This window comes from Centruroides sculpturatus, unplaced genomic scaffold (assembly GCF_000671375.1).
Source record: "Centruroides sculpturatus isolate CEXI.00-Female unplaced genomic scaffold, Cexi_2.0 scaffold1110, whole genome shotgun sequence".
NCBI lineage: Eukaryota > Metazoa > Arthropoda > Arachnida > Scorpiones > Buthidae > Centruroides > Centruroides sculpturatus.
In genome coordinates this window covers 283382-292679 of record NW_019385394.1, presented here as the reverse complement: position 1 = coordinate 292679, position 9298 = coordinate 283382, and the positions used below count along the sequence as shown (strand labels likewise).

The window sequence follows — 9298 nt, the reverse complement described above, 5'->3', positions numbered from 1 at the left end:
GCGCTCATAAAGAATAACGGGAAAAACAAAATTTTAGATATAAAAAAAGAAAATTTAAAATATTAAAGTTAAGACGCAGTTTAGAAAGCAAAACGAAACTAGAAAAAAATATCAAAAAGCATAGGTGTGATAGTCAACAATTAAACGCGATCACAGTCGAGAATGATGGGGTCGGATAAACCATCTCCAGCCGACCTTTCTCGCGAACCTTACGAAGCTCCATTTACACCTGGAGACAGGTGGAAGACCAATTAGAAAACGGTGATGGTCTATTCAATTAGCAAAAACCCGATCCCGAAAAACTTATAAAAGCATCAATTCCAAGGACAACAGGACTTCCACTAAGACTTCCACTAAACTTCTGTTGTGTTCGTGTATCTCCGTTTTTTCGCGCATCCTTTCATACTTGTGCATCGACTTTCGAGTCTTCCAACATTTTTGCTCAACACTGTCCAGGGGCCCTTACCACGCTGGACCAGATCGCCGCCGAAAATCCCGACGACGCGAGACCGGCACCGACGTCGAAAATTTCCATCAACACGGGACCTTTCCGACGAGAGACTTTATGTAAGCAATTTCGTCCGGAATAAACGGTTTATCTTTGTAAAATACTCGTCTTTGCTGCCTTTATAAACCGCCACCCACATACGCGTAGACCTTAGACCATCCCGACAGTAGGGAAAAAAATCTCCCCCCCCAATCGGCGTTCTTACACTCGGTATTACGCGATGTTTTCGAAAACATCCCATCCTCCGCTAACGATTGCCCGCAAACCCACTCACCCGTATCCGTGTTACGTACGGTAAGAAGTCGGTTTTTGAAGGGGACTAATTATCGTAAATGAATTTTAAAAACATTAATGTTTGATAATAGCATTTTCCGCGTACGTAGTACACGTTCGATCCGACGGGCCGGTTAAACTAATCGTACATTAAGGCAATACGGCGTCGCTTTACGGTCGTACGATGTAACGGCCCGTCTCTCGTCGCGTAAGATCCACGCGAGAATAGAAGCCGAGCGAATGTACAAAAGAAATAAACGGAGAACGTTTCGAATATAAATGTTACGAATAAACAAACAAGAAAAAAAACCAAAAAATTCGGCATAAAACCGAAAATTTACTACAAAACCAACGTTTTCGGTACTTTCGTATTACATTTTCAGTTTTACGCCGGATTTTTCGGGTTTTATTTTACCGGCCGTTACGTATACGTAACGAGAAAAAGTGCCGGAAAAGCGTCGAATCCGAGCCTCCGAATTTTTTGCAAATCTCCGCCGTTCGAGACTCCCGAAAAAAAGGAAAAAATTCCGCGCGTCCGTGCGGCTCTGTTTCGTTTAATATCTCGGGACGGGGTAACGATTAAAAAGCAAAATTTGACGCGGTGGCCGGCGTATAAGGGGCGCGGATACTATTAAATTTTAGCGGTTAAAAGTCGAGGGGCGAGAGAGATAGGGCAGGTGGCGTATCGTATCTCGAGACAGTTCGGACTTAACGATTTTACCGGTCGTTAGCATTTACAATCTTTTATCAAACTCGTTTTTACCCTCAAAATTAAGTCTTTTGTCGTTTTATAGTAATTAACAATATTAATGTTATTTTTAATAAAATCTCATAACAGTCGGAAAAGTTAGGCAACAAAAATACTAGCTTCTTTTATCGTTGGCTTACAGCTAATATTCGGTAACGGAAACGGTAAATTTTGCGCATTTTTAAGGAAATGGAGAAAAATGTCTGAGAGGCCAGACGAAATTTCTTTCCGATAGTTTTCAGAGCGGACGCAGTCATCTCGTAAGTACGGCGGAGCAAAGTTAACCCGCGGTAAATCGAAACTTAAAAAATTACGCGCAACCGAATCGGTACGCGTAATTTTTAACAAGTTTCGATTTACCATACGTATAATAAGAGGAAAAGTAAAATAATGGAAATTAAGTCGCGTACGTTTAAGAAATTCGCCAAGTTTGGCGCGTCGACGGTAGGTCGACGCCGAAGGAAACGTCGCGGCGGTGGTTCGGGCCGCCAAGTTGACAATCTTCGCTTTGACCGTTTTGCGACCAACGGTACAAAGGAAGAACGCCAGTCTACGTTTCGCCCAGGGAAACGCGTCAGGCGGAAATACAACGCCTAATGGCCAAAAAACTACCATCCGGAAGCGTTTAAACCGGGTCGGACCGAATATTTTAATAGGCGCGGGAAAATCCGTCTTTCGTCCGATTTACGCGCTTCCCCGTCGACGGTTTCCGACGTATTTTATAGAAAAATTGGCCAAAATCCGCAAATTTCCCTCCCGCCGCCAAAAAGTTCGTTTCGGCCGAACGTGGAAACGAACGCGTTTGCCGGAAACGGGCGACGGTTCCCGGTTGGGTTTCCGCCTTTCTTTAAAACGTAACTTCCGTCCGGGAAAATTCCCTACGCGGTTCTAAATTGCTGGGTGGCCGACTGCCGGAAGAATCGTCCCCATGGTTTCGGCTCGAAGCTCTAAGTAACTACAGTATATGTTAACTATATGTATTCTTAAATCCTGCGAAATATTGTTAAATAATTTTGTTTTTATTTTTTATAAAGCAGCTGCAGTGTCCGTATGAAATTTAATAGAAATAATAGTAACAAGATTTATTAATTGAAAGAGCCGGAAGGGGACCCGGAAGAAGAAAATGTCTAGGACCCTAAAGTGGGTTAATCCGGCCCTGGCCCAAGAAGACTCTCGCGCCGTACACCTGGCTCGAATAGCGTGTCCGGCTAGCAAATTCGTTCTCGTAGAGCTTTGTCTCTACACTTTTGCCATTATTAGAATAGCAACATTTACACTATGAGATTAAATCGATTGACTGTGAGAAAAATTTAAAAATATGTATAAAACGCAAAGTATCTATTTCAAAATTCATAAAAGACGTATAAACTTTTCTAAAAAATGTTATTTCCTTATTAAAAAATCTGACATTTACCACTCAAAGTATATTTTTACTCGAAATTATTTTGCAAATTTAAAAGATTCTCCGAAGTACGCGTTATAAAATACCGACATAAAAACCTTTTCCTATTTTCTTTCCAGGTACTGTACCGTATAAGGTACCTGGAAAGTCCGACCTTTGACCGGGATAACTTTCTCGCCTCGTTCGTCCGAATAACTTTACGATAATTTTCGGGTAATTTGCCACATTATTTTTATTTCGCTCGGAAAGTCGACCGGGAAAACGTAGGCGGTACGTCTTTTCGTCGGAACAATATTTGCATTTGTCTCCGCTACTCCGTCCAGTTAAAGCCTGGGCTCCGCCCGGTACATTACCTACTAAAGCGCGCGGGAAAAGCCTAACCGGTGGCCCGCGGTAACTCCCAGGGCGAACTCGGAATAATTTTTGCCGACCGATTAAACATCCGCGTCCGCCGGCTAACGTAGGCTAAAGGCGAATTTGGAAGGAAACGAATGGGTATTTTGCCCGGTATCTACCACCGATTTGCGCCGATAAATTTATAAATCCGGCCTAACGTCCACAATTTTTACCGCCGTTTCGAGTATTTCCGTATAATTTACGCGTAATCGTTACAAAAAGTTAGCGAATATAACGCCGGGTTCTCCTCCATCGCAGAATATAACTTATAAAATAGTCAATTTTATAGGCGATTTCGGTTTCGTATAAACTTTGCGCGGGTTATACGACGTAACGCGCCACCGAATATTAAATACAGTACTTAGGTGATTGGTTTTACCATTCGTCTCTTTTTCTTTTCGCATTTAATCCTTAAAAACCCCTCCGGCCGCGGTGCGAATGGCAAATCGATTTATAGCTCGATTTACAACCGATAAGAGTTTGCTAGAACGAATTTTTAATCCGTCGACAGTTGGCGCGAAACGTAAACCTTCTCCCGTAGCGTCTAATATTGGATAAAATCCGAGAAATAATTCTCCAATCGCCACTTCGGAAGTATCGATATTTACGGTTCTTACTACAAATGGGTCCGACGTACGCTCCACAATTATAGAAAAATATTTTGCCTTATAAAATTCCCGGATTTTTGATTTCGCGCATCGATTTCGTTTCGAAAAGCGTGGCGCGCGACTTTTAGCGGGTCGAGATTGCGTTACGTTATCGACGTAATGCCAGATAACGGGGTCAAATTTCGCTAACATTTCTATAGCTTTAAAAAATTCTCATTATTTGTTTCGTGTCGTTTATCATTTTTACCCGAGAAAGCTAAACACTACTTGGATAAAAACGGACAATTACAACGATTCTTTCGATAGAAGAATCCGAGCGTCGTCGTCGTTCTTTATCCACCGTACAATTGTTTTCCATTCGTATTTAATTCCTTTTACAATTTTGCCTACGTTCTTTACTCGTTTCGCGCCGCCATAAACCAGTGGCTAAATGTCGCCGATCCGTTCGTTTGTTTTCCCTTAAAACGAACGACCGGCGACGAAAGCGGATTTCGTACGGTAGATTAACCGAGTTCTTTCGACCTTAGGTAAAAGTCTCGCGCGGTGCCAGGCAAAAAATGATCCGCCATCGTTACCTTTAGAAAATTTCATATTTTGAAGTAGTAAAGGTTCCTGCCGAACAACCAGTTCTAATAACCGGTTATTAATAATAACGCCATGCGACAAACTGCCGGGTGGTAGAAACTTTTTTCATTTTATCATTAAATGCTTTTTATACTTTCAATTACTGTATTATAAGATGGCGGAAAGCTTAATCGTAAGCGCTAATAACCGGTAAAATCGTATTAAATATTACCCTACCGGAGATACGCGCCACCCCGTTATCTCCCCGCTCTCTCGGCCTTTAACCGCCAAAATTTAAAAGCGTCCGTCCCCTAATACGCAAACCTCCCCGCAAAATTTCCACAAAAAAGCGCGAGTTATTAAACTTCCAACGGGGCCAATTAAATCGTCACCCCTAAACGCGTACTAACATCCGTACGTACAGAAAAAAACCCGAATTTTTTTGCATTTCTCGAAAATGTAAAAATCTGCCAGGGACGCTTCGACCCGCGTTACCGGTACAACGGCAAAGCGCGCGTAACGGTCTTGGGATAAAAAAGAAAACTCAAAATACCAAATCTATACTAATATTATAAAGAGGTAATGTTTGTAAGTATGTAAGTTTGTTTGCGGCGGGTAATCTCCGAAACTACTCGTCCGATTTCAAAAATTCTTTCACCGATATTTAGAATGGAACTTCGGGGTGGACGTAGGCCGTATATTATTCCGTTAAACATTCGTATAAATTAAATGATATCATCTACGGTTAAGGCTTTTATGTCCAACAGATGGCGCTACGAGTACGACGACCTAAGTTTGCTTTTCTGTGAAAATGAACTAAAGCGGATCACCTTCTATCTATTTATATACATAAAAATGTAACGTTCGTTTGTTCCAACCGATTCCTTTGAAATTTTGATACAACGCCGCATTCGAATACGCGCGTGTTTTTATATAATATACGTGTCGAAATTCCCCCCACCGAAGGGAGATGGACAGGATTAAGGCTTACCGTAAAGAACTCTGTTTCTATTTATACTATTTTAGATGCGGTTTTTTGCGTTTTTGATGGCGTTTTAATAGGGTACGTCGACAGAATGTGCACTAAAAAGAAATTTTTCGAAAAATTCCCCCTCCACGGGGGAAGCGTTATACATTTATAATAGATACATTTTGACCCACAACGCGTGGCGAGGTCTGCTAGTTTACCATAAAGTATTACCAATCCGTTACATTAAGGCCGGATTCGAATTTTTATCCCACCGAGGCGATTTTCTTTCCTCGGACGATAAACGTCGACTCTTTTGTAGTCGGGCGATTTCTTAACGCTCGCTCTTTCTATCTTGTACGTTCCTATCCGCCATTTATACGCGTCGGGGAGGATAGGCGCGAGGTTCCGCACCCCCGGGTGTTTATACCGACGTTTTCGTCCGCGTTTCGACCAGAACGATAAATAAAAACGCGGCCAATATGGCCGCCGGGAGAAAGATAAAGGCCGTTATCTCCGCCGGTGCGCGTTTCTAGGTGAGACGCCGAAGAAGACGTTACGCCCACTTTTTCGCGTAAAACCACGTTTTCCTCGGTCGAACGGTTTCCATTCGCGACGGGTGGTTCCGGGTGCCGCCGAGTTCACTCGCGACTCGCGCTCGGCTACCGATCGGCCGTCTCTGCAATCGAAACGAATTTCTTTCGTTGCGGTTAAAATTGACCCAGTTAAACCACCTCCGACGTCGGACGGGCGGAGGGTTCGAATCGTCCCCGTCCAAAACCGGAAGTTACGGTCGGTTACGAAATTCGGCCACGGAGGCAACCGCCCGAATTATCGGCGGAATCGAAGTCCGCCCGTCTCTTATCCTAAAGGGGTGGACCGAGTTCTTATCTCTCGCGCCACCGATAAGGTCGAGGCTCGTTTCGGGAGGAGAGCGAATCTCCGTTCCCGCGCGCGCCGGCTTTCCGACACCTCCCGTCGTCGCACGTGCGCAACCACCGGAAGGAAGGCGGAAAACCGCCGGAAGACTCGGAATTATCTCGGGACGGCCGAGAGCCGCCGTTAATCCGCGGAAGTGAGAAATTTGGCGGAAAGGGACTTACTTTGGACATGGTTTCCTCGTCCACCTCCGGTTCGGGCTCGGCCCAATCCACGGCGATCTCGTGGCCCCATAACTGGATCTTGCCGGGGATGAGCTTCCTCCTGGCCATGGCGGCGGCTCGGTGGTTCTCGTACTCCACGAAGGCGAATCCGCGGTTCTTGGACTTGTCGGTCACGCTGCTGTACAGGATGACGTCGACCACCCCCTCGGTCACCTTCCTCATCTCCGTCAGAATCTCCTCCTTGGTCTTGTTTTTGGGGATTCCGCCCACGAACAGTCGGCAGTTGTCTACCGACTTGCACACCCCGATGAAGCGACCCTTGCGAATCTCGAAATTGTCCAGTTCCCTGACGGCCCTCTTGGCCTCGGCCGGCCCGGTGTACATGACGAAACCGTAGCCCCGGTTGCTTCCGCTGAAATCCATCATCAGACGAATTTCGTATATGCGCCCCATCTTTTCGAAGACGGGCACCAACTCGTCTTCGTACAGGTCGCGAGGGATTTTGCCCACGAACACTTCGCTGCCCTTGGGTGGGGGGCGCCCGTTCCAGTCGGGAGGAGGCCCGAATTTCCGCTGTCCGTTCTCTTGAACTATATTATACCCGGTCCTGTCCATGAGGGCCAGAAGAGCGGCCTCCTTGCTCTTCGGAGGATCCACCGTCGAAACCTGTTGCGCCATACTCTCGAGTGACTTCGATGCCGGCGTACCGCTCGATCCCGTAACCGTCGCCCCTCCTCATTGGTCGGCCTTCCGGACGTTGGACTTTCGCCATTGGTCGGACGGACGGCAGCGCGCGTCCCGGGCCGTCGAGGGGCGCCCTTCGCTTTCCGACGAGAAAATTAATATATATTTATATTTTTAAAAATTCGTCGCGGCGCTTCGATCGATTAATCGAATCCCCGAGGGAGAAGCGAAATTATTGTTGCCGGGCGCTAGATCGGAAATTCTCCCGGTTATTCGAATATGGTGATAACTAATTCCTAACTTATCTGGAAGAATAGAAAAAGTCTCTCCTCCCGCTTGGATTTAATCGGATAATACCGGGCAAACGCGGAGGCCGGTTGCTCGGGGCCGTCCCCGAGAGGGCTTCTTACCAGAAACTGGCCGCTATATACGTCTTATGCCAAAGGCCGAAAATTTTCCACCGTTAGCCAGTTGGGTCAAACGGCCCGGAAGGGACTAGGAATAGCGGGAAATGTATAGATCGCGCGTTTTCCAACAGATAGAAATTAGCGACTTAACGCCTCCAGGCAACTGCTACGGCTTTTTATAAAAAGTCGCGGGGTTATTTCGTCGAATTCGATAATTTCTTTGCCGGAACGCGTCTTCCCACGCCGCTTTCGGCTTATCGAGTGCCAGGCGTTTCCGGATCCTAAACGAAGGACGGAACGCCAACGACGCGATCCGAAATTTAGGCCGCAATTTCAGCGACGTAAACGCCGCGTAGAACTTTAGTCGGCAAACATTCGACGCCATCTTTCGAACGCTTTAGCGGCGACGTATCTATAGGCCTTTGAGAATACGGGTGCCACCCGCGGCATATTGGAGAGGCCGCGTCGGTTTTCGAGAAGGTTACTCGATTACCTCAGAATTGAAGTATATAAACTTATAATTTGGCGCGGAGGGAATGTCGCGGGACGGTAATCACCCTCCTCGGATGCGCCCCGACTAGGATTTAGTCGAAAACCTCGAACATTTACCGACGGAAACCGAAAACGTTTGGTTTTCCCGAGCGCGATTGGGTACGGAAGCGTTAACGATGCGAAGATTTACGGGTTTCGACGTCGCAAATATAGAGTAGAAAATGTCCGATCTACGGTCGAGAATTTTTCCGCTTAAACGTTTTTGTGGTCGAGAAAGCGACGAAACTTTCTTAAAAACAGGAATTAACGACAGGGAAAAGCTAGAAATGTTCGAAACCATAGTTGTTTCTTCTAAACGTCTCGATAAATAGAAACGTACTTTGTAACCTAACGCGCAAACGGCTATGTACAGCGGGTAACGGCGTATAAACACGAAAGGATTATTTTCGCCGCTAGTAAAAAAGAAAAAGGAAACCGAAAGATGCCGCTTATCCAACGCGTCGACCGTCTCTCGGATCGTATTGCGTAAACTAACACCAACTGTACATACGAGCGTTTCGTCTCTGGCCAAGCCGACAAATGCCTTAAAATTACGAGCCGTCCTCCGGAAGGCGAAACCCAGTCGCGGGCGCCTTCTAAAAAAAGTTTTTCCATTTCGTCTCGATATTTGATTAGTGGCGGAATTTTCGTCCGGATTTCGGGACACGTCGCTAGTCTAGTATCGTAGTATGTATATACCATTAATATACTGTAATGACCGGCTACTTCCGTTATTAGATGCGAAGAATTAAAGCGTATTTAACGATCGTATTATCTATTCGTATATAAATGAGGATGTTTGTTTGTTCGCTGTACACTCCCAAATCGTTCGACCGATCGCTACGAAACTCGGCAGTTACGTACTTCCAACTCGGATAATGTCTACGTCCCGCCCCAAAACATCGGTCGGATTTCTGTAAATCAATTATTTCTAGCTACGTCCGATTTACACGTAGCGCCATCTATTGGAAAAAATTTAACAAAATAATAAAGTAAGTATAATTCTTACAAAAAAAAGACAATTTAAAAAATATATACGTTACGTTACATTAACTTAATTACTGCGATTACGATATAGCCAGCCTATTTCGCGCTAAATCGTTACCG

The 9298-nt window shown here is 45.4% G+C and overlaps 1 protein-coding gene across 1 annotated transcript; it reads right to left on the bottom strand.

Moving 5' to 3' along the window:
• Positions 1-6353: 6353 nt before the first annotated feature.
• On the bottom strand, positions 6354-7329 carry LOC111638482 (probable RNA-binding protein 46). The gene has a single exon (XM_023384205.1). It carries the CDS (start codon positions 7245-7247, stop codon positions 6354-6356), a length of 894 nt encoding a protein of 297 aa, XP_023239973.1. The 5' UTR covers positions 7248-7329.
• Between the last annotated feature and the right edge of the window lie 1969 nt (positions 7330-9298).

What these genes read in the sequence shown, in the direction of transcription:
- LOC111638482 (XM_023384205.1), bottom strand. Translation starts at nt 7,247, where the DNA reads ATGGCGCAACAGGTTTCGACGGTGGATCCTCCGAAGAGCAAGGAGGCC.